Source organism: Brassica napus, chromosome C7, assembly GCF_020379485.1.
Source record: "Brassica napus cultivar Da-Ae chromosome C7, Da-Ae, whole genome shotgun sequence".
Lineage (NCBI taxonomy): Eukaryota > Viridiplantae > Streptophyta > Magnoliopsida > Brassicales > Brassicaceae > Brassica > Brassica napus.
This window is the reverse complement of record NC_063450.1, coordinates 53,873,531-53,895,608: the sequence shown is the minus strand read 5'-3', so window position 1 is coordinate 53,895,608 and position 22,078 is coordinate 53,873,531. Positions and strand designations below refer to the sequence as shown.

Here is a 22,078-nt window from a genome sequence, read left to right as displayed (position 1 = left end):
TACAACGCTTCAATTTCATGTAAGAACATGTTTTAGTATTCCACACTCAGCTCATTCGTCCACCGTTCTCTTTTATTGTCATTTTATTAAAGCCTTTTTTGTCTGGTTCTCTTTGTTGAATTAGGGTTTTGTAAATTTAAATGTAATTGTAATTTGATAGGACAGTAGTTTGCAATTGTAAAATTTAATAATAAAAAATGGTTTCCTCTGTCTTTCTAGTTCAAATTTCAGATAACAAAGAGAATGATCAGAAAAATAAAAATTGCAGACTTTTCAATGATCCTTATCCCTAACTTCTTTACTTGAGGCTGAAGAAACTGGAAACTGAATCAGTTCTCAAGTTGTTGTAAAGACACTGTGAGTGAACATCCCAGTTTGAAGATGTCTCTATTTTCTGCAGGAAAGAAAAAGGTTTAATAGGTTGCTTCACAGACAAGGAACCGGAAATAAAATATTTGTTTTGAGGGAGAAGATTATTACAAGAGCGTTGAGAGATGTGGTTTGGTTTGAGTTTATGACTGAGTAATCTAGAGAGCCTTGTTGGTGTAATGGAAAAGACCTTGAATCCACCATCATGGATGATAATTCATTGATATGAAACTCAAGTTCTGGATTTACGAAAGAGAGTTTCATGGACAAGAACTCCACTTGTTGCTGCAGAGATTGGACGTAGTTGATGATCTCATCAAGCATACCGGCTTTACCAGTAACTTTGTTGCATCCAGGAACAATGTCTCGAAGACATTTCATCTTCTTGCTTATCTTTTCTCTCCTTGCCTATCAAAAACAATCAGGTAAAAACCCTATAAGTAATCTCTCTTAAATTAATTTTTGTAATAACACTTTAGTTAGTTACCCTTTCTGCTAAGCTATGTCTGTCAGTGGCTTCACCTCTTCTAGCTCTCACATGGATGTAATCTTGTTTCAGAAACTCTGAGGATGTCTCCGTGTTGCTCATGTTTGAGTTTCCTTTCATGCTTGACTCTGTTTCATCCTCTGCTTTGATCTTCTTTTTCTTCTCTCTCTTTTCTGTCTTACCCTAAAGCCAAAATTTGATTTAAGAAAAATAAGAAACATTCAAAATCAATGTTCAAACAAAACCAAAACCGCATAAATCAATGCTTTCTTGAGATACAAACCTCTGGTTTTCTCTTGTTCCGCAAGGCAATGACTCTGTTATCTTCATTGTTCTTCACTGGTTCCATTTGGAAGCTACTTGTCCTGGAGATGCATCCATCAATAGTATCATAAATATTGTTTCCCAAGTAACTCTCAACCCTTCTGAGCTCCTCTCTCCCATCTGAGCCAAGTATCTGAAGAAACTCAGGTGAAACCATTTGTTGGTGTTGTTGCAGCCATTTAAGTCCAGTCAAGTCCATGGAGAGAAGGTTAAGAAACTTAGAGCTCTTATCTTTTCTTATGGGGTTTAAAGCTAAAGAGAGAGAGAAAGAGAGAGTTGAGTTGTATGTCTGGGGAGAAATGTAATCCATTTGATATGATTATTCTTAGGTTTTAATAGAAAGCAACATTGACCCACACACATGAGATTCGAAATCTAGTGAGAGAGTTACAAAAGTGGAGGAGATTGGGGACATAGAAGGTGAGATGAGAAGTTGTGGGGTCTAATTGACATAACCTACCATGTGGTCATGTCCTTATGAACATGAGGTTAGGGGTGTCTTAAGTTAGTCTTTTGTGTCTTTCTCTGAATTTTTTTTTTATAAAGAATTTTACTTCAAGAAAAAGTGTTTCTTAAGTTTGAGAATGTGGGAAATGTGAATGATGGATCTTAACTTGTAAATGAATAGAAACAATGGTTTGAATCATGAGTGGTGGTTCATGTCTTGTTGTGGATCTATGCATGATTCTTGTGATGTATTATTACTACCATTTATCAATCTATAAGTTAGACCAAGATTTTATATCTGAGAGAAGAGAGAGAGAGGGCATCTCTAAGAATAGTTTTAAAAACATTATACTACTTTATTTAATAGAAATTTGGAAGTGATAGGGACAACAAAAGAGAGATAGTGAGAGATCCAAAGAAGAAAATGGGTGTGAAGATAAGTGATAGGACGTTAGGCGACATATCAAAGGGTTTGGTCCCTATACATTTCTTTATTTCTTCTATATTTTTTCGTAATTACATATCTCTTACGTTATTTATATACTCGGTGAAGATCATTCAAGAGAATCATTGAAGGCAAAAAGAGATTATAGTTTCTCATGAATGTCGTAAGGCTACAGTTTATGTGTTAGAATGAGATGACCTAATGTAAAGTTGTAATAACACTGAAATAGACGTCTGGTTCTCAACTGATGAGGAACCATGCATTCTTGTTTCAGTCGAACACTGGTCACACCTAGTAGTTCCATGGTTCTTTTGGAATCATCATCAAGAAGAAGCTGGTAATGAGAGAATTACATGAGAAGAGTAATTACAGATTGTTTAGAAAGTTATGTAATTCACTAATACATGTGTGTAGTGTCTCTAAATGGCTGACTTAAAACCAAATTAAATAGTGTACTTTCAAGGAACACTCTGCCTGGTCAAGCCATAGTTTTTGTTTGATTCAAAATAAGACGATTAATACAACAACATAATGAGTCTAAAGCACTAGTTCTAGTGAAAAGTCAATTGCCAACATTCAGATTCCAGTAGTGAAATTTATGACTTGTGTAAATTCATTCATTGTAATATTTTCAGAATGCATTTTATAAGTATTTGGCATATTTTTTTCCAAATTAAGACAATTAATACTAAAATGTTCATACATGTGAAGCATGTCTCGTTTCCCCTCCTCTGATTAACTAGTATGAAAACTAATAAATACGTCATGTTCATATTTAGTGCAGAACAATATCTTGAAGAAGTAGATTCCAACGGTTCTCCAGAAGGTGCAACTACTTCACAGGTTGTTATTACTCCAGTTAAGCATCAAGAACCGATGCTAACAACTCCATCTCTGAAGAAGTCTGGTCTTTTTGGACTCAGATTCCCATTTTCAAGAAGAAGAAAAGTTTGTTAGGTTGTTTTATAACTTAAAGCCTTTTTTGTCTGGTTCTCTTTGTTGAATTAGGAGTTTGTAAATGTCAATGTAATTGTAATTTGATAGGACCCTTTTGGAAAACTAAGAATATTGGTTTCAATACAGTTGGAACCCTGGTCATCCATTTCATTTAAAATTATAGAACATTTAGCATTGTCATAGGGATCCAAATAAGGACCATTTTTTAATGGGTTATAACAGACATATATAAATTGAGCATATATTTTTAAAAAAAATTATTTAAAGTTAACAAAACAATTTTTTAATAAAAAAGTTGTGCAAATATTATAACAAAAAAAACATCAAATTTGTTAATACTTAACTAGTGAAATCACAAGTCACACACAAATAATATTATATATTAAGGTAGAGTTATGTTGCACCCAAACAAACACACATGATCATAATAAAGTTCACTACACCGGAAGATTAAAAAGAAAAAAAAAAGGATCACACTAAATCAACATGCAAACAACGTAGGTTTTAGATAATCATAATTTAAAAAGCAGGATCATCCCAAAGAAGACAATGAAAGTCAGCTTTTTCTCACAAGAGAGGACACAGACATCTCTTGTGGTAGACATGACCACAAGAGAGTGCATAGCAACTTTCGCTACTTAGCTCCCCCAGACATACATTACAGCTCGTCCCCTCGGCTTCTATCACTACAAAAAAAAAATGCATATTAAATCACTTAAAGTGTATCACAAAAATAAGTGATTGTATTTTAAATTATTTATTTATAAATGATACAAATAATAATAAGTTAGCATCAGTTATAGCAAATGATATCATTATTAATTTATTTTGCATCCATTCATTAAAAGTGATACAATTTATGTTATTTTGTATCACTTAAACAAAAATGATATTATTATACAGATTGATATCAATTAAATAATCGATGCATTTACTTTTTTTAAAACATCATTTGTTAAAATAATACAAAACTTACCTCAATTAAAATTGATGCTAACATAATTATCTTAACATTATAAATATTACGTAACTTTTACATCTATTTAATGCAATATTTTATCGCTAATATATATCTTAAAATCTATACTATTATTTATGAAGTGATTTAGCTTATTTGTCATGATTTCCATGATTTTAGCTAATTTTGCTTATTTTTCATGTTTTAATTAGGTTTAAACTGAGTCATTAATTTATTAATAGTTTTTAGTTGAGTCCATAATTTATTAATTTAAATAATATAACTATAAAATATGTAATCTATACTATTATTTGCGAAGTGAATTTTCGGAATCGAGCTCTCACGTTAAAAGTTAGACTGGTTAATGTCGTTGTTACCCTTAATAAATTTTATATATAATAATTTAATTAAAAAAGAATATTATATTAATAATATTAAATTTCTAAAAAGATAATTCTCATATATTTTGTTGTTATCTTGAAATAATATTTTATATTTCTAAAAAATAAGATAATACTTATATGTTGTGTTGTTATCTTTAAATAATATTTTTATTATAAAAATTAAGATATAAAACAGTATATAATTAAATATTAATGAAGAAAAAACATTTGTATAAAAATATAGTCTAAAACATTTATAATATATGAGTGTTTTGAAAATTTCAACACAATAATTAGTATATATATTTTAATGAAATTTGCTGTCATATATAAATTATTTTATATTTGGTATAAACTTGTTAAGAATATAAATAATAACTTAACATGTTGTTTTTGAATTAACAAAATATAAACTTTTTAATTTAAGTTTTAACTTAAGCCTTTTTTGTCTGGTTCTCTTTGTTGAATTAGGGTTTTGTAAATTTAAATGTAATTGTAATTTGATAGGACAGTAGTTTGCAATTGTAAAATTTAATAATAAAAAATGGTTTCCTCTGTCTTTCTAGTTCAAATTTCAGATAACAAAGAGAATGATCAGAAAAATAAAAATTGCAGACTTTTCAATGATCCTTATCCCTAACTTCTTTACTTGAGGCTGAAGAAACTGGAAACTGAATCAGTTCTCAAGTTGTTGTAAAGACACTGTGAGTGAACATCCCAGTTTGAAGATGTCTCTATTTTCTGCAGGAAAGAAAAAGGTTTAATAGGTTGCTTCACAGACAAGGAACCGGAAATAAAATATTTGTTTTGAGGGAGAAGATTATTACAAGAGCGTTGAGAGATGTGGTTTGGTTTGAGTTTATGACTGAGTAATCTAGAGAGCCTTGTTGGTGTAATGGAAAAGACCTTGAATCCACCATCATGGATGATAATTCATTGATATGAAACTCAAGTTCTGGATTTACGAAAGAGAGTTTCATGGACAAGAACTCCACTTGTTGCTGCAGAGATTGGACGTAGTTGATGATCTCATCAAGCATACCGGCTTTACCAGTAACTTTGTTGCATCCAGGAACAATGTCTCGAAGACATTTCATCTTCTTGCTTATCTTTTCTCTCCTTGCCTATCAAAAACAATCAGGTAAAAACCCTATAAGTAATCTCTCTTAAATTAATTTTTGTAATAACACTTTAGTTAGTTACCCTTTCTGCTAAGCTATGTCTGTCAGTGGCTTCACCTCTTCTAGCTCTCACATGGATGTAATCTTGTTTCAGAAACTCTGAGGATGTCTCCGTGTTGCTCATGTTTGAGTTTCCTTTCATGCTTGACTCTGTTTCATCCTCTGCTTTGATCTTCTTTTTCTTCTCTCTCTTTTCTGTCTTACCCTAAAGCCAAAATTTGATTTAAGAAAAATAAGAAACATTCAAAATCAATGTTCAAACAAAACCAAAACCGCATAAATCAATGCTTTCTTGAGATACAAACCTCTGGTTTTCTCTTGTTCCGCAAGGCAATGACTCTGTTATCTTCATTGTTCTTCACTGGTTCCATTTGGAAGCTACTTGTCCTGGAGATGCATCCATCAATAGTATCATAAATATTGTTTCCCAAGTAACTCTCAACCCTTCTGAGCTCTTCTCTCCCATCTGAGCCAAGTATGTGAAGAAACTCAGGTGAAACCATTTGTTGTTGTTGTTGCAGCCATTTAAGTCCAGTCAAGTCCATGGAGAGAAGGTAAACAAAAACTTAGAGCTCTTATCTTTTCTTTTGGGGGTTTAAAGCTAAAGAGAGAAAGAGAGAGTTGGTATGTCTGGGGAGAAATGTAATCCATTTGATATGATTATTCTTAGGTTTTAATAGAAAGCAACATTGACCCACACACATGAGATTCGAAATCTAGTGAGAGAGTGCCAAAAGTGGAGGAGGTTGGGGACATAGAAGGTGAGATGAGAAGTTGTGGGGTCTAATTGACATAACCTACCATGTGGTCATGTCCTTATGAACATGAGGTTAGGGGTGTCTTAAGTTAGTCTTTTGTGTCTTTCTCTGATGATTTTTTTTTTAAAAGAATTTTACTTCAAGAAAGAGTGTTTCTTAAGTTTGAGAATGTGGGGAATGTGAATAATGAATCTTTACTTGCAAATGAATAGAAACAATGGTTTGAATCATGAGCGGTGGTTCATGTCTTGTTGTGGATCTATGCATGATTCTTGTGATGTATTATTACTACCATTTATCAATCTATAAGTTAGACCAAGATTTTATATCTGAGAGAGAGAGAGAGGGCATCTCTAAGAATAGTTTTAAAAACATTATACTACTTTATTTAATAGAAATTTGGAAGTGATAGGGACAACAAAAGAGAGAGAGAGATCCAAAGAAGAAAATGGGTGTGAAGATAAGTGATAGGACGTTTGGCGACATATCAAAGTGTTTGGTCCCAATACAATTATTTTTTCTTCTATATTTTTGTAATTACATATCTCTTACGATATCTATATGCTCGGTGAGATCATTCAAGAGAATCTATACTATATTGGAAAGTTTTTCATTTATAGATGATCTTGAATGCCATACAAGATTGTAGTTTATCCTGAATGTAGTCAGGCTACAGTTTATGTGTGAGAGTGAGAATGAGATGGCATAATGTAAGTTATAATAACATTGAAATAGACGTATGGTTCTTAAGTGATGAAGAACATTTTTTCAATTCTACTAAAAATTGTGGAGATTGTAAATCCGAGTGGTTGGATATGCGTATCTCTCTGTGGAGTTAGTTCAAGGTTAGTTACTACACAATGTATTCTTGTCTCAGTCGACAATTGGTCACATGTCACTCATATCCATCTATGAACCACGATTCTTTTGGAATCATCATCAAGAAGAAGCTGGTAATGAGATTTACCTGAGCAGAGTGATCATGTTTTGTCAACAGAATCCATGTTTTTAGTGTCTCTAAATGGCTGAACCGTCCGGTTCAAGGTAATCCGAGATTACTGTTTTTTGGTAAACCTAAAGCTAATGACTGCACACATATCTCATGTCTTGTCAACACAATCTCTGAACAAGAACGTTCAAATCTAGAATTGTTCTAAAATGTTTCTAACTTTCCAGGAAGCTTGGAATAGATTCAGCTCAGAAGAAAGGTAGAGCCTTGTGTTGTTTACTTTGACCTTGCTATATGACTTGCTTCTAGAGTCGTTTAAGAGTAAACTAGATCCTGAGCGGATATGAATTTTCAGTTTTTAATTATTTATTTTATTAAATGATGTATTTGTAAAATTCATTCATATTATATTTATTAAGTAAATATTATTTTTTTGCATCTTAAACTATCTATTTTTTTACGAGTGTATGATATAATATAAAAAAATATAAAAAAATGAGTATACATAGTTAATTAGATAATTGTAAAAACATAAATTTTTCTTTCGTTTGCGATATCATATAAATAATGATCCGCCCAGTTAACAAAAATCATGATTTTTTTTATGTGTAATTTTTTTTAATTTTGACCATTTCCTTAAAACTATATTAAATTTTACATATTTTAATTAGAATATTTTTAATATTTTTACCTTTTTATTTGAAATGCAACTCAATATTTTTTTAAAAAATTATAACAAAATATTTAAAAAATATTTTTAGAATTTTTTTGAAAAAAATTACATTTTAAATTAAAATTATCCTAAAATATGATAAGTTTTGATATAAACGAAAACTCAAATTATGTCAAAAATAATTATATTCAATGATAATAACAATTTAAATTGATTATTTTTAAAAAAATACATTTACAAAAATATTGTTTGAAAGCAAATTCATTTCTCTTTCAAATATAAAATGAAAATATTATAATTAAATAATAAAAAATATAAATAAAAACCATAAATTTAGCAAATGACAACTGAGTTATATTATGCTAAAATTTTATTTCTAACAATTTAGCAAATGATAAATGAGTTATGAGCAAATAATACCATATAATTTTTAAAAACATAGTCATTCTTAAATATTTTTTGAATAAATAAATACTTTTTAATTTAATCAACTGAAAATAATATCCGTACAATTGTGTGAGTCAAATTCTAATTTTATTGATATGTTATATATTAGTGCTGTATGTTTTAGGTAAGATTTTAATGATGAACGTTTTTTAAAATCTCTATTATTAAAATTATGCACGTAAGGATAACTCATGAGTTTTTTTTGTTGATTAAATGACATTATGTCCAAATTTATTTAAGGATATTTCATCAAGGTAACTGAAAAAGACAAACAATAAAATAGGAAGTTTAAATTCATTTAAACATATTTCATTAATGTAACTGAAAAAACAAGTAATAAATTAGGCAGTTTAATTCGTTTTAGGATATTTCATAAATGCAACTGAAAAAGACAAACAAAAAATAGAGAGTTTAATTAACGAAGTAAGAACATTTTCAAATGGGTACTTCTCTTTTAATAATATAGATATTTTATGTTTCCAATTAGTTGTCTCTTAGGTTTATTTTCTCTGATTGCCACAAGGCCCACGACATTAGATGATTTCTTAACAAAAACGTTATTCATTTATTTGATTCACTTTGAACAATAAAAACATTCTCTAATATCATTAGATGATTTCTTAACAAAATTTTGTTCATTTATTTGATTCACTTTGAAAATAATAACATGTTCTCTAACATCATTAGATGATTTCTTAACAAAATGTTATTCATTTATTTGATTCACAATGAACAATAAAAACATGTTCTCTAACATCATTAGATGATATCTTAACAAGATATTTATTCATTTATTTGATTCACTATGAATAATAAAAAACATGTTAAACATTTATTTGACCTACTTAGGCATTCTAATTTTAATGTAGTATAAACGGAGTCTCGTGGAAGTTCCTGGATGATGAGGTCAAGGATTGCGTTTGAATAACATTGAAAAGTCAAATAAGCTCAACGAATCCTTCCTTCATATTAGTTTATGCTATCTTTCAGAATTAAAAACCATAGAATTATTTGGACTTTACGAACTGGCAGCGAAACTCTGACCGTTTCAACTTTCAAACAAAATAAAATAATAAAACAATAAAGTTTCATTACATCTCCCATATTTAAACCACACTAATGAAACTCTGCCTCATTGCAACACCAACAACTAAATCATCTCTTCTTTACATCACCTTATTGACTGACTTTTCTATTTCTAAGAAATAAAAAAAGATGCAAATGCTAAGAAGCTTTAGCACGAGGACAAGAAGCCGTCGTGGAGGGTACGAGCGAGTAATTGACGACTCAACTTTCAGTTTACTCGGAGCAAAGCTAAGAAGATCGACGAGTGTTCCTTACTACGCTCCATCTATAAAGCTTGGTGCTGGTGGTGTTCCGACCATTCTTGAGGAGCTTCCTCGTCAGAAATCCAAGAAAGTCAAACCAACAAGCAAGTTTAGCCACCCGATCTTTAGTTTTTTATATGGAAAGAAGAAGAAGTCTACAACTAGGAAGCCTGAGTTTTCTAGGTATCTTGAGTATTTGAAGGAAGGTGGTATGTGGGATGCGAGAACTAACACGCCTGTTATTTATTTCAAGTAGATGGTGAATTTTATGTAAAATGAAAATCAATAATTTTTAAAAAAAATTGTTTAATACAAATGAGTTTATATCTTTTAATTTTGTGATGATATTTGTATATTGTAGCTATCGAATAATTAAATTTCTTATAAGAACACAAGTGTTGGACACAAAATTGTATATTTCAAAAAAACTGTAAATTTTAGAAAGTTTCAAAGCAAAAGGTCAAGCAGTTTTGGTTTGACTATTGAGACATGTCATGTCTAGACTGCTACGGTGCCGTTTAGGAGGAAGTATGGAATAGTGAGTCTACATTTGGTTGCGTGAAGCTCAAGGAGGGGTTCTCTTCTTCCATTTACAAAAAATGGAAAATTCCAAAAATGTAAACCCCAATAAATGTTTAAAACACTGAAACATATTTACAGGTTTCATTGAGATTGATTGCAATGGGTTTGATATGGACTTTGACTTATGAATTTATATTCAATATTTGCTACATATATGTAGGTTTCATTTCTATGTTTCAGAGCTTCCTTCTTAGGACAACAACAAATGTGATGGGTCTTATGTCTTCCTTAGCCAACTCCTCGCCAACCATTCTACCATATGTATCAAACAGCTTGTCAAGAATCTCTTCCCCGAAGTGTAGTGAAAGCATTGACTCTTGAACCGCTCTTACCGTCTTCGCAGCCGCCTTACCGTAACTGATACCATCCTCGTTGCCTTTCTCCTTGTCCACTTCCAACATCTCTAACTTCACTAATTCAAAAGACCCTTCTTTGTTCACTTCATCTTCTATCTCAGCAGCACTCGGAGCGTAAAAGTGCATCTCGTAAGAATCGAGCTTCTCTTCCTCAGTTTCTCCCTACAATTAAATGGATACAACATAACATGGTTTATACATCTTTGTGAAACCAACATTACAAAGAATTATATATAATAGGGAAAATAAATTAAATAACCCGAAATAATATGACAAAATTAACACTAAAAAAATGATCAAAATAGCCCTAAATAAAAGATAAAAAAAAATTCTAAAAAAGACATAAAATTATTAAATTACTCCAAAGAACTTTTTTTCTAACATGCCCTTTAAATAGTAAACTCTAAACCATAACTATTAATTTCAAATCCAAATATAAAATAAAAATGTCATTTTATTGTTTAGTTAATGCTATTTTGTTCATTTCTTCTTTGTGGGTTAGTTTTTTGAAAACGATAAGTGTTTATTTAACTATTCTAGAATATTTCTATATAATATATATACCTGTGCAACAAGATCTGCTAAGGATCTTGCGAGAAGTTCCCAGAAGAAAGAGTTTCCTCTATCAACATGATCTGGACCTTCTCTTCCAAGTACTATGAGCACCATTCGACCTCCAGTAACCACCTCTTTTGATCTAAACTGGAGGAAGATGGAGAAATCTTCCTTAAATTGACTGTAGTAAGCGTTGGAAACAGCTTCAGGGCTCGAGGAGCAGATGTTAACACAGCCTTTGTTTATGGACTTGCCTTGATCATCATACAAAGTTGGAGGAACCTGCAAAGAAACAACTCAGTGTATTTGCATATACATAAACCTGAAGGAGTCCATCTCTCAATATGTTCACCTTGGAGAGCCAGTGTAAGCTGTAAGAGGCATAAATAAAGTGGACGGTCTTTTCAGGGAAGAGCCTTCCATAGAATGATCCAGGGTAGGCTGCAATGAAAACTGAAGGGGATTCGTCATCGCTGGTATCTCTCTTGAGCTCTAAGTGAAAGTCAGGCAAGGTCTTGAATATGGAGTTGAAGTCATTCCCTGGGAGATCGTTAAGGAAGAAGTTGAGTTCTGGTAAGAGCTGGCTTGGGATCTCGCGGCGGTGAGCAGATATGACGGCTTTGATGATGTCTCTAATGGTGGAGAGAGTGTTTGGTCCTGAAGAACATCCCAGGTCAGCTATTACTAAACTCTTGGGTTTTGTCTCTTTGTAGAGCTGTTGCAGTGTCTCTAGTGTGATGTGTTTGGCCTCATCAGATGCTTTCTTCTACAAATATCAAAAACAACAAAAAGAGCTAATTAGAAATCAAGATTATGAAGTGAAGAAATTGAAAATATCAAGAACCTGTAAGGAAGAGTTTCTTGCATAACTAGTTTTCCCAACTCCTCCTGTCATGTGAAACTCTCTTTCTAGATCCCTCTTATCCATCACAACGAGAAAATAAAATTTTAAAACCTCGCTAACTTCTTGGATTAGGGTTTGTAATTCTTTTTTTGGTGATAATTTGCTTTTCTTAAATAAGTAATTGGCCTGTCATCTTCCATTACCCAAACTTTTTTTCCTTTTCTATAAACTCTTCATTTTTTTACATTAAATAACGAATTTTCCATAAATTCTTTATTTTCTTACTTTAAATTATAAAATGGGATTCTTTCATCATTGTTCATGATTCAACAAAAAGATATTCAAAAGATGGGTCTAATAAATGGTGAGTTTGGTTTAGAAGGAGAAATGGTAAGGTATAGTCCAAAGTGACCAAAATAGGAAAAAGATAATATTAAAAAATCGAAAATCGAAAATTTTCCAACTACATCATGATGGCTTCATGTTATTATGTTTGTACTTTCTTTACTCTATTCTTGCTGTCAGTGCTAGACTCTATTTCTATTAGTGGTGTACTCTGTTACCATTTATTGTTTATGTCAATTAATCTAGTCTCAATATATTCCTAAAATATATTTTGACACTCGCTAAAGAATCAATTGGGTACATCATATCATCACATGGCCTCTTACATGGTGAAGAATTATATGACAGACGGTTGAACTTGGGTTGAAGTGGAAAGAGACAGATACAGTGTAATGTGGTGTTACAAAACATTATAGAAAAGTAGGTGAACCTTTGATGATATACATGAATATCTTGACTCACTAGAGAATATATTGGGTATTCATATATCATCACATGGTCTCTCACATGCTGAAGAATTATATAAAATATATGGTTGAACAGAATAGGGACAAACATAGTGTAATGTATTGTTACAAAACATTATAGAAAAGTAAGGGAAACTTTGAGACAGAAAATGATTAGGGAGGAAAATAAATTGACTTTTAAAGGTAGAAGGCTCAACAAAAATGGGAGATGATGATAGGTGTGTGTGTGTGTGTGTGTGACCACCATTTCACTCTATCCCTTCCTTACCTTTAGGCTTTAGTACACTCTCTCTTCCTTACCTTTAGGCTTTTATTAGTTCTTTTTTTTCTCTCTTATCGTTTCCTAACCTTTAAGATATTAGTGGTGGTGTGGAATGCTTGTTGAGTCCTGAGTGTAGTAGTCCTTATCTGGTACGATACGGGGAGGGGCACGCACGCGTGTCAGTAGAGGGATTGACGCAAAGCTGTTTTGTTGGTAAATGTAAGCTGTTGGTATTGGGCCAATATAAAGCCCATTATATGTTAATGGACACTTATGAGCCCATTAACACGGACATTGACAGATCCGCCCGCCAGGCACCACCACTCGTCTTCTTCCTCTTCATTAATTTTTAAAATTTGTTCTTTTTTTCTCTCCTCCTTCCCTTAGAATAATCTGTTAATCGATTTTTCCTATCATCAAAATCACCCGAGAAAATTCGAAAGCCAAATCTTTTGCATCTCCACTCTTGTGGGCAAACGATATCTTCTGCTCCAAATCCACTGGGATCAGGTAACATCCCTTGTCATGGTCTCGGATCTATTGTAATTGATCGGATCACAGATCTTTCCTTATAGAGTGAAATTAGATTCATTTTTTTGTTATTTTGTATACAGGACATAGTTGGAACTCTCTCGCTGCACTTTGCTGGATCCATCGAGCAAAAATGGATACGAATCTGGTGGAAATGTTCAGGGCCGGTTTGAACTGGGTGACAATGGCTCTGGATGCTCCTTCGGCTAGAGTTGTCTTGTTCGGTGTCCGAATCCAATGTAATTGATTATAATATATAGTTTTGAGGCCTATCGAGATTATTATTATTAAAGGTTCAAACTTTATTTATTTCCTTTCAGGGCACATCTTTGTGGAAGTTTTGTTGGGTTTTGTCATTGTCATCCTCCTCTCTCAAAAGAGTTACAAACCTCCCAAGAGACCGTTAACTGAGCAGGTTCTTTCTAATCTCATTATGATTGTGCATAGTGGAATTGTATTTGAGGCTTTTTTAATTATTATTTAATGATCAGGAAATAGATGAGCTGTGTGATGAATGGGTTCCTGAGCCTCTTATACCTCCAATTACAGAAGACATGAGGCATGAGCCACCAGTTCTTGAAAGGTGTGTGTGTGTGTGGTGGAATACTACTTCTCTGTACTTCGTTTCATTGCCTTTAAACTGTTTGGGTTTGTACATACAGTGCTGCTGGCCCGCATACAACGGTTAATGGAAAAGACGTGGTGAATTTTGCGTCTGCTAATTATCTTGGACTCATTGGACACGAGAAGTTGCTGGTAACTTCCAACAAGCTAGCTACTTTGTATTCAGTATTGTTTCTTTTGTGTGTACTTAAAGATAGTCTATGCTTAGGAATCATGCACTTCTGCGTTGGAGAAATATGGCGTTGGTTCTTGTGGTCCTCGTGGTTTCTATGGTACTATTGGTAAGAACTCCAACATGAATCTTCTTCTTTCCTCTATTTATCGAAAGAATCTCTTACTGTTTGGTACTTTTTGTTGTTGCATAGATGTTCATCTTGATTGCGAAACCAGAATATCAAAGTTTTTGAGTACTCCTGATACAATCCTTTATTCATATGGACTTTCCACGATGTTCAGCACCATTCCTTGTTTCTGTAAAAAAGGCGATATCATTGTTGCGTAAGTACACAATGCATTGAACTTGTTATTTTTTTAAACTCTTTAATCTCAATGTTAGACTCATTCTTGTATTCTCTTAGCGACGAGGGTGTTCACTGGGGGATACAAAATGGGCTCCAGCTTTCAAGAAGTACAATCGTGTACTTCAAGCACAATGACATGGACTCTCTCCGTAGTACCCTCGAGAAGATCATGACAAAGAACAAGCGCTCTAAGAACTTGAGGCGTTACATTGTAGCTGAAGCTGTATATCAGGTATCATAAACGGCTGTTTCTCTTCTCATACTTTCATTCACTTGAAATGTGACGCTTTGCCATTTGCTTCTGTTAAAATCTGCAGAACTCTGGCCAAATCGCACCTCTAGATGAGATAGTGAAACTGAAAGAGAAGTATAAATTTCGTGTTATATTGGATGAAAGCAACTCTTTCGGCGTGCTTGGCCGTTCCGGGAGAGGTCTTGCAGAGCATCACGGTGTCCCTGTGCGTAACACATTCTAAGTAGACTTATCATTTCCTAAATCAGATCCTGGTGCTGATGATTTTTTTCTCCGTGAAACAGATTGAGAAGATAGATGTTGTGACTGCTGCAATGGGCCACGCACTAGCCACAGAGGGTGGATTCTGCACCGGGAACGCCCGCATCATCGATTACCAGAGACTCAGCAGTTCAGGATATGTGTTCTCTGCCTCTTTGCCACCGTACCTTGCGAGCGCTGCTATCACAGCCATCGACGTCATTGATCAAAACCCTGAGTTGTTAGTCAAGATGAAGCAGCACATTGCTCTGTTATGGAAAGGTTTGAAAGACATCAAGGGGATGTCGCTAGCAAGCGACCCTGAGTCGCCTATTGTCTTCTTGAAGTTAGAGAATTCGAGTGGTTCAACTAAAGAGGACTTGCTTCTACTCGAGAAAATGGCTGATCGTGTAAGTCAACATCTTTTATCGAATCTTAGACCTTTGTCCTGGTTGTCTTGACATGACTAGGATGTATGCAGGCTCTGAAGGAAGACTCATTGTTGGTTGTGAGCTCTAAGAAGTCGTTTCTTGATAAGTGCCGGTTACCTGTGGGTATCAAACTCTTGGTCTCAGCGGGACATTCAGAGTCTGATCTTGTTAAAGTATCTGAGTCTCTGAAGAGACTCGCTTCAGAGCTTCTACTCTAAGTCCTGAAACACCAAAACTCATCCACAGAGATGTTTTTCTTCAAAAACACCAGAGGAACTCTTTCAACACTTGCATTTGAGATTATAGACAAGACAAATTCGCAGACTCAAAAGCTTGTAGATGTTTATAGGCTGAAGAAGAAGAGTTCTTGAAGAACAATGGCTTCTTGTTCTTTACATTTTTTTATGAAAATTTTCCAAATGCTTTCATTTGATCATTTGAGTTTTTTTAAGATTTGATAATGGCTGTCTCAATCAATGGTATTGCATGCAGTTGAACTGTCTGGTTTAGTTTCTACTATAGTCAAAAAAAGTTGAAAAGTGCTCACCTCGAGATTGCTTTAACCTGCAGATTCATGTGTTATGAACAGACAGAGACAAAACAAAAGCTTCTTTTATTTGCTTTGGTTACAAGAACATGAGTGTGTTCATAAGTCAAACAAAGATTGACACTTGAATAACTTTTGTTTTTGTCAAAAGAGTAGTTAGAATCTCTTCCTACTCTCTTCTCTTTCTCACTACGCAAAAGTCTTTGGACTTACTCTTAACATATCCTGATGTATAGTATCAACCAAGTCATTTGCAAAAGTAAATGTTTTTTATTTCCAATTCTTCTTTTATACTGTAGTTAAATCTAGGCATTATATTGCTGTTTTTCTTTCTTTCCTTTTAAGATGAAGTTATTCTGTTCATACTTGGTCTTTTTCTTCGCTTTTAATTTTACTTATATACAAGAGATAAAGAAATATTTATTAACAGTCTTCAAATCATTGTTATGAGTCGTTAACATATGGATAAAGATCAACTTTCATATATTAAAACTTCAAAGCTTGCTTTGCTTTTCCCCTCCAACCAAGTCAAATCAATTGTATATAACTAAACCAAAAAAAGAGAGGCTAATTAGTCAAACTAAGCATGTAATGTTGGGTACCAAACCTTAACTTTTGTCTCTTTTAATCTTCTTGTAAATCTTGAGATGTAGCTAATAACAACTCCACTTCTTACTTCTTCTTCAAAGCCTTTTACTATAAATAACTCATTTCTCTCCCCTTGCTTCATATCCCTCCTCCTCATCACAAACTCTTCTCCTTTCTTCATCTTCTTGTTTAAAGTAATGGCAAGACTCAGTAGCTTTCTCCTTGTTATTTCTCTCCTTTGCTTTCTCCCTCTCTGTCTCTGTCACAAGAGCTATGGAGGCAAACTCTCCCCAGGTTATTATGCACATACATGCCCTCAAGCTGGGGAGATAGTGAGATCAGTTGTAGCTAAAGCTGTTGCTAGAGAGACTCGTATGGCTGCTTCCTTGATCAGACTTCATTTCCACGACTGCTTTGTTCAGGTTCGGTTACGTGTATCATTTTTTTTTGTTTATTAGGTTTAGTTACGTATTGAGCAAGGTAACTGTGAAATGTAGGGTTGTGATGGCTCTTTGCTTCTAGACAGCAGAGGGAGGATAACGAGTGAGAAAAACTCAAACCCTAACAGAAAATCAGCTCGTGGATTTGATGTTGTCGACCAGATCAAAGCTCAACTTGAGAAAGAATGTCCTGGAACTGTCTCTTGCGCTGATGCTCTCACCCTAGCCGCTAGAGACTCCTCTGTTCTTGCAAGTCTCCTCCACAACCTCTCTTGAAAAAAATTTGAAAAAATTAGCTGATTCGGTTTGGTACTTTGGTTTTAGACTGGTGGACCAAGCTGGATGGTTCCATTGGGAAGAAGAGATTCAAGAAGTGCAAGCTTGAGTGGTTCGAACAACAACATCCCTGCACCAAACAACACTTTCCAGACAATTCTCACAAAGTTTAAACGTCAAGGACTTGATGTCACTGACCTTGTTGCTCTCTCCGGTAAGCTTCCCTTCACTTTGTGAGAGTTGCTTCACATGCACGGAACTCAATTATAAAATCTAATACGTTTTACTCTTTTCAGGGAGTCACACCATTGGATTCTCGAGATGCACGAGTTTCAGACAGAGGCTATACAACCAGTCTGGAAACGGTCGTCCAGACATGACACTGGAACAATCCTTCGCTGCTAACTTGCGCCAAAGGTGTCCAAGATCCGGAGGAGACCAGATTCTCTCGGTGCTGGACAAGGTCAGCCCGGCGAAGTTCGACAACAGCTACTTCAAGAACTTGATGGAGAACATGGGTTTGTTGAACTCGGACCAGGTTCTGTTCAGCAGCAACGATAAGTCTAGAGAGCTTGTAAAGAAGTACGCAGAGGATCAAGGAGAGTTTTTCAAGCAGTTTGCGGAGTCCATGATCAAGATGGGAAACATCTCTCCGTTGACGGGTTCGAGTGGGGAAATCAGGAAGAGCTGCAGGAAGATTAACTCTTGAATGCGTGATATGAGGAAATTGAAATAAATAAAAACATTTTATGGGGAAAGAAATGTATGAATAACATTTTGCTTTAATTTGTTTGGGATATGTTGTATTTTTATTCTATTTGCAATTTGAAGTTTTATGTTGTGTTATTTCTGCTTTGTGTTAAAATAAGAATGAAATGTATTATTTTAACATTGATTTATTGGGCAATTACATCATTCATTCTACAAATGATAATTCTACTAGTTTATTATGATTTACTTGCATCACTTATTAATCTACATCTAACATTTTTTTTTAATCTTAGAGGTATCTCTAGTCGATGAAGAGGTGTAGATTAATATTTAAAGGGGTGGTGCGGTCCACGGATGGACTCCCACTCCAGATATTTCAACGGACCGTAAAATAGATTAATATCTGCGTGGCCACAAGGTGAAGTGTAATGGAGTACCTTTGAACCTGTGTTGTTTAACAATCCCAAAGTCCACCTACCACTAACCTATCACCTCGTGGATAACATCTAACATTTTTATTTTCATCATATTAAAAATGTTGTATAAATTTTTAATTTATCAATCTTTATAGTTAATAATGAATCACATTTTTTTAAATATCCAATTTTATATTATAGAAAATTAATAAATCTTTAGTTAAACAAATGAACTCCTTGTTTTCCACCATAACTATTTTAGACTACTTGCTGTTATTATTTGGAAACATTGAAATTATGAATGTAAAACTGCAGTTTTGGGCCTAAATAATCCAAATACTCTCTATAATAAGAGGCCCATAACGGCCCAGTTAAATGACTTTCGGTTAGTTAGGGTTTATACATTCTTCCTCACTTCATATGAATCCTCCAAGCTTGCTAGAGAGAAGAAGAAGTTAACTAACTAACTAACTATGAGGAACCTACGAACCATCTCCTCTCATCTCTCACGAGGTTTGAGATCCATCCAGCCACACCCGATCCAATCCCATCGGAGCTACTCATCGCAATCGGAAAATGTCTCCAAAATCGTGACCGAGCTCTCCAACCTCACGCTCCTGGAGACAATGGACCTCACCGAGCTCCTCAGGAAGAAGCTTGGCGTCACCGAGATGCCCGTGATGGCGGCGATGGCGTTTCCGGGATCTGGAGGAGGTGGTAGTCCCGGAGCTGCGGCGGGCGGGAAGGGGGAGGAGAAGAAGAAGGCGGAAGCGAAGACGGCGTTCGACGTGATGCTGCAAGGGTTTGAGTCGGCGTCGAAGATTAAAGTGATTAAGGAGGTGAGGACGGTTACGGATTTGGGATTGAAGGAGGCTAAGGACTTGGTGGAGAAGGCGCCGACTTTGTTGAAGAAGGGGGTTAGTAAGGAGGAAGCTGAGAAGATTATAGAGAAGTTGAAGGCTGTTGGTGCTAAAGTTGATATGGAGTGACCTTTTTAGGTACTCTTTCTTAGCTCTGATTGTGAGCAATGTTGTGTATGGATCTCGTTGAGTTGTAGGAGCTATTAAGTCTTGGAATTGATAAGGAAGAGTATGTTTGATTCTGAGTTTGCATAAAGAAGTTTGCTTTTTTTCTTCTATGGAACGTTAGCTCTGAGTGTGCTCATTGTAGTAGCTATTAAGGCTTGGAATTGATAAGGAACAGTATGTTTGATTCTGAGTTTTGCGTAAAGTTGGTTCTTCTATGGAACGTTAGCTCTGATTGTGAGCAGTGTTGTGTATTGATTTTGTTGAGTTGTAATTACTATTGGAGTCTTGGAATTGAAAAGGAAACAGTATGTTGATTCTGAGTTTGCATAAAATTGTTTGCTTTTTCTTCTATGGAACGTTAGCTCTGTCTGTGACTGTGAGAAGTGTTGTGTATGGATCTTGTTGAGTTGTTGTAGCTATGAAGTCTTGGCATTGATAAGAAACAGTATGTTTGATTATGGGTTTGCGTAAAGTTGTTTGCTTATTTTTATATGGAACTTTGGTTGTGGGATTTGTATCGAGTTTCATGGGGGGGCTTTTGAAGTTTCTTCTGGTCACTCAAACATAAGGTTTTGTATTTTGTCACAGTGTACACAGACCGTAGACCGGTTTAGTCTTCAATTCACATGCTAAAGCTTGAGACTTTGGCTGCAGGGACTATTAAAATGGAACGAGGAACAGATGAAGCGTCTGCTGAGTTGTCCTTTTAAGTGTTTATTACAATGTAAGATGTCATGGAAAGTCTCATGAGCCTTTTTCTTTACAATGGTAGAACACACATTTTTGCCTTCAGCCGATTAATACTCGAAGGCTTTTAGGAGCAAAGGTTTCTTCTTTTGGATCAATAGTTCTATCATTTTTTGGTTTGTACTGCGCGCAGTCATGGATGATCTCTTTTCAACAGAAGATTAAGACTTAATAAATAAATCATGTTATTTCTTGACTTTATAGTTTTATGCACAAGCTTTTTCGTGTGATTAAACCACATAGAAACTATTTTTTGTAGTTTTGAAGATAGAAACAGGTCAATAACTTGACCTGAGATCATACATTTGGTTTCTAATTACAATACAAGGACGCGTCACACATAGAGAGATGTTATGCTTTATCGTCATGGTAGCGCCACCTCGTTTCCTTAGGAGATCTTCCATTTTTGCAGTTTTTCAAATAGTGGTCATTGTCTTTCGGCTTTTGCTGCAAGGATGGGTCATAAGAGAATACAAAACAGCATAAGAAGAATATACTGTCAAAGCCAAAGAAAGAAGAGAATGCACAAAACACACAACAAACCTTCACAGATGAGCTTGAGAGCATTGAGAGAATGCTAAGACAGATTGAACTTAGTCTCATTGCAGGCGACCATGAACCATACAAAACATCTGCATCACCAAAAATACACAGAATCTCATGTTATCAGACTTTGAAAGATAGGGCAAACACACAAGTGAGACATTGTGTTTGTTTCTTACCCAAGCAAATGTGACCGTTGCTGTAAACATGAGGATGGAGTGGAGCTGGATGCTGAAAGATAACCTGTGGAGCTTCCATAGGATAATGCTCAGGAAACTCCACTTGAAGTTGGTAAGTTTCATTGGCATAAAGAGTTCCTGGAGCTCCCTTCACTTCAATGGTCCATCTTTTCACACCAACATTTTCAACATTTCATCATTTGTTTTTCGAAAATGGGTATGAATGAGTATAGTGTTATGTACCGTTGGAGATTATCAGAGACTCTGTGCTTGAAACCAGCAGGAGGGTTAGTCTGCCACTCCATGAACTCTTTCTGAACTCTATTTGTGGCAATTTTGGTCAGGCCCTAACAAAATAAAAAACAGAGAGATGATAAAGGCAAATGAGTTATAACAATAGACTTATTGTTAGATAAAATCTAAGGAAGCAGTTAACCAACCTTGCGAGTTGTCTCAGATGAAGTAGTCATTTGTGTTTAAAAGTATTACAGTGAGTGCAATAAAGAGAAGATTGAGTGTGTGTGTTTTTGTCTCCTTAGCCATATCAATGAGCTTTTTATAGTGTCTTATCACCTTCAACTTGTGTGTTAAAGCATAGCATCTATGTCCAGTCATCAAACCCAAGTCGTTTCTATCATGTCTTTCCACTGGTGCTGGAGAAACCGAATCTTTACACGCTTTTGCTACTCTCACGATCACGATCAGTTTGGAATATAATCATTAAACATTCCAAAAATCTAAATTCAGAAAAACCTTTATTTCCTAAACTAGAGAGACCTTTCCCAATTAAAGCTGGTTCAATTAAGGTCTTTGGACCAATCTTGTTTCTCTAACACCGATTATAGATTCTTCCGAAGATTATGATGATAGATTCTTCCCTTACTGC

General features: G+C 34.5%; 8 protein-coding genes across 11 annotated transcripts; 4 read left to right on the top strand and 4 right to left on the bottom strand.

The window, feature by feature from the left end:
- Positions 1 to 165: 165 nt before the first annotated feature.
- Positions 166 to 1,505, bottom strand: LOC106408608 (transcription factor BEE 2-like). The gene is made up of 4 exons (XM_048763407.1): positions 1,140 to 1,505; positions 857 to 1,039; positions 481 to 777; positions 166 to 394 (listed from the first exon to the last, which is right to left on the bottom strand). The coding sequence occupies exons 1-4, from the start codon at positions 1,488 to 1,490 to the stop codon at positions 299 to 301; spliced, it is 927 nt and encodes a 308-aa protein (XP_048619364.1). The 5' UTR covers positions 1,491 to 1,505; the 3' UTR covers positions 166 to 298.
- A 1,883-nt stretch (positions 1,506 to 3,388) lies between these two features.
- LOC106407005 (transcription factor BEE 2-like) lies at positions 3,389 to 6,242 on the bottom strand. 2 transcript variants are annotated; one of them, XM_013847777.3, is made up of 5 exons: positions 5,857 to 6,242; positions 5,574 to 5,756; positions 5,198 to 5,494; positions 5,020 to 5,111; positions 3,389 to 3,715 (listed from the first exon to the last, which is right to left on the bottom strand). In XM_013847777.3, the coding sequence occupies exons 1-5, from the start codon at positions 6,094 to 6,096 to the stop codon at positions 3,688 to 3,690; spliced, it is 840 nt and encodes a 279-aa protein (XP_013703231.1). In that variant the 5' UTR covers positions 6,097 to 6,242; the 3' UTR covers positions 3,389 to 3,687. The 2 variants fall into 2 exon arrangements, with proteins under 2 accessions (XP_013703231.1, XP_013703232.1); XM_013847778.3 differs by lacking the exon at positions 3,389 to 3,715 and having other exon boundaries at positions 4,883 to 5,111.
- A 3,250-nt stretch (positions 6,243 to 9,492) lies between these two features.
- LOC106411030 lies at positions 9,493 to 10,123 on the top strand. Its single transcript, XM_013851702.3, has one exon. The coding sequence runs from the start codon at positions 9,594 to 9,596 to the stop codon at positions 9,960 to 9,962; it is 369 nt and encodes a 122-aa protein (XP_013707156.1). The 5' UTR covers positions 9,493 to 9,593; the 3' UTR covers positions 9,963 to 10,123.
- Positions 10,124 to 10,390: 267 nt separating this feature from the next.
- LOC106411029 (probable methyltransferase TCM_000336) lies at positions 10,391 to 12,424 on the bottom strand. The gene is made up of 4 exons (XM_013851701.3): positions 12,044 to 12,424; positions 11,552 to 11,965; positions 11,209 to 11,481; positions 10,391 to 10,806 (listed from the first exon to the last, which is right to left on the bottom strand). The coding sequence occupies exons 1-4, from the start codon at positions 12,125 to 12,127 to the stop codon at positions 10,465 to 10,467; spliced, it is 1,113 nt and encodes a 370-aa protein (XP_013707155.2). The 5' UTR covers positions 12,128 to 12,424; the 3' UTR covers positions 10,391 to 10,464.
- Positions 12,425 to 13,436: 1,012 nt separating this feature from the next.
- On the top strand, positions 13,437 to 16,208 carry LOC106411026 (long chain base biosynthesis protein 1). Its single transcript, XM_013851700.3, has 11 exons — positions 13,437 to 13,627; positions 13,732 to 13,887; positions 13,969 to 14,063; positions 14,140 to 14,231; positions 14,311 to 14,404; positions 14,481 to 14,553; positions 14,638 to 14,770; positions 14,851 to 15,025; positions 15,111 to 15,251; positions 15,331 to 15,696; positions 15,768 to 16,208. The coding sequence occupies exons 2-11, from the start codon at positions 13,782 to 13,784 to the stop codon at positions 15,933 to 15,935; spliced, it is 1,443 nt and encodes a 480-aa protein (XP_013707154.1). The 5' UTR covers positions 13,437 to 13,627; positions 13,732 to 13,781; the 3' UTR covers positions 15,936 to 16,208.
- A 764-nt stretch (positions 16,209 to 16,972) lies between these two features.
- Positions 16,973 to 18,463, top strand: LOC106409336 (peroxidase 49). The gene is made up of 4 exons (XM_013849980.3): positions 16,973 to 17,274; positions 17,350 to 17,541; positions 17,617 to 17,782; positions 17,865 to 18,463. The coding sequence occupies exons 1-4, from the start codon at positions 17,050 to 17,052 to the stop codon at positions 18,275 to 18,277; spliced, it is 996 nt and encodes a 331-aa protein (XP_013705434.1). The 5' UTR covers positions 16,973 to 17,049; the 3' UTR covers positions 18,278 to 18,463.
- Positions 18,464 to 19,099: 636 nt separating this feature from the next.
- Positions 19,100 to 20,666, top strand: LOC106407063 (50S ribosomal protein L7/L12). 2 transcript variants are annotated; one of them, XM_013847846.3, is made up of 2 exons: positions 19,100 to 19,693; positions 20,312 to 20,666. In XM_013847846.3, exon 1 carries the CDS (start codon positions 19,169 to 19,171, stop codon positions 19,682 to 19,684), a length of 516 nt encoding a protein of 171 aa, XP_013703300.1. In that variant the 5' UTR covers positions 19,100 to 19,168; the 3' UTR covers positions 19,685 to 19,693; positions 20,312 to 20,666. The 2 variants fall into 2 exon arrangements, with proteins under 2 accessions (XP_013703300.1, XP_013703299.1); XM_013847845.3 differs by having other exon boundaries at positions 19,102 to 19,693; positions 20,378 to 20,666.
- LOC106407062 (probable ubiquitin-conjugating enzyme E2 17) lies at positions 20,376 to 21,855 on the bottom strand. Of its 2 annotated transcripts, XM_013847844.3 has the most exons (5): positions 21,633 to 21,855; positions 21,436 to 21,539; positions 21,193 to 21,359; positions 21,014 to 21,102; positions 20,376 to 20,917 (listed from the first exon to the last, which is right to left on the bottom strand). In XM_013847844.3, exons 1-5 carry the CDS (start codon positions 21,660 to 21,662, stop codon positions 20,822 to 20,824), a joined length of 486 nt encoding a protein of 161 aa, XP_013703298.1. In that variant the 5' UTR covers positions 21,663 to 21,855; the 3' UTR covers positions 20,376 to 20,821. The 2 variants fall into 2 exon arrangements, with proteins under 2 accessions (XP_013703298.1, XP_013703297.1); XM_013847843.3 differs by having other exon boundaries at positions 20,376 to 21,102.
- Between the last annotated feature and the right edge of the window lie 223 nt (positions 21,856 to 22,078).

Bases quoted from the DNA above. Each gene is read 5' to 3' on its own strand.
- LOC106408608 (XM_048763407.1), bottom strand. From the start codon at position 1,490: ATGGATTACATTTCTCCCCAGACATACAACTCAACTCTCTCTTTCTCT. The intron at 1,040-1,139 runs GTTTGTATCTCA...TTTTGGCTTTAG, and splicing joins GGAACAAGAGAAAACCAGAG to GGTAAGACAGAAAAGAGAGA. The intron at 778-856 runs GTAACTAACTAA...TGTTTTTGATAG, and splicing joins GACATAGCTTAGCAGAAAGG to GCAAGGAGAGAAAAGATAAG.
- LOC106407005 (XM_013847777.3), bottom strand. From the start codon at position 6,096: ATGGACTTGACTGGACTTAAATGGCTGCAACAACAACAACAAATGGTT. The intron at 5,495-5,573 runs GTAACTAACTAA...TGTTTTTGATAG, and splicing joins GACATAGCTTAGCAGAAAGG to GCAAGGAGAGAAAAGATAAG. The intron at 5,112-5,197 runs GTAATAATCTTC...TCTTTCCTGCAG, and splicing joins CCACATCTCTCAACGCTCTT to AAAATAGAGACATCTTCAAA.
- LOC106411030 (XM_013851702.3), top strand. From the start codon at position 9,594: ATGCAAATGCTAAGAAGCTTTAGCACGAGGACAAGAAGCCGTCGTGGA.
- LOC106411029 (XM_013851701.3), bottom strand. From the start codon at position 12,127: ATGGATAAGAGGGATCTAGAAAGAGAGTTTCACATGACAGGAGGAGTT. The intron at 11,966-12,043 runs GTTCTTGATATT...TGATATTTGTAG, and splicing joins CAAGAAACTCTTCCTTACAG to AAGAAAGCATCTGATGAGGC. The intron at 11,482-11,551 runs GTGAACATATTG...GTTTCTTTGCAG, and splicing joins GCTTACACTGGCTCTCCAAG to GTTCCTCCAACTTTGTATGA.
- LOC106411026 (XM_013851700.3), top strand. From the start codon at position 13,782: ATGGATACGAATCTGGTGGAAATGTTCAGGGCCGGTTTGAACTGGGTG. The intron at 14,405-14,480 runs GTAACTTCCAAC...GTCTATGCTTAG, and splicing joins TTGGACACGAGAAGTTGCTG to GAATCATGCACTTCTGCGTT. The intron at 15,252-15,330 runs GTGCGTAACACA...TCCGTGAAACAG, and splicing joins CAGAGCATCACGGTGTCCCT to ATTGAGAAGATAGATGTTGT.
- LOC106409336 (XM_013849980.3), top strand. From the start codon at position 17,050: ATGGCAAGACTCAGTAGCTTTCTCCTTGTTATTTCTCTCCTTTGCTTT. The intron at 17,275-17,349 runs GTTCGGTTACGT...TGTGAAATGTAG, and splicing joins TCCACGACTGCTTTGTTCAG to GGTTGTGATGGCTCTTTGCT. The intron at 17,783-17,864 runs GTAAGCTTCCCT...TACTCTTTTCAG, and splicing joins TGACCTTGTTGCTCTCTCCG to GGAGTCACACCATTGGATTC.
- LOC106407063 (XM_013847846.3), top strand. From the start codon at position 19,169: ATGAGGAACCTACGAACCATCTCCTCTCATCTCTCACGAGGTTTGAGA.
- LOC106407062 (XM_013847843.3), bottom strand. From the start codon at position 21,662: ATGACTACTTCATCTGAGACAACTCGCAAG. The intron at 21,360-21,435 runs GTACATAACACT...TGGTGTGAAAAG, and splicing joins GTCTCTGATAATCTCCAACG to ATGGACCATTGAAGTGAAGG. The intron at 21,103-21,192 runs GTAAGAAACAAA...TTGGTGATGCAG, and splicing joins CAACGGTCACATTTGCTTGG to ATGTTTTGTATGGTTCATGG.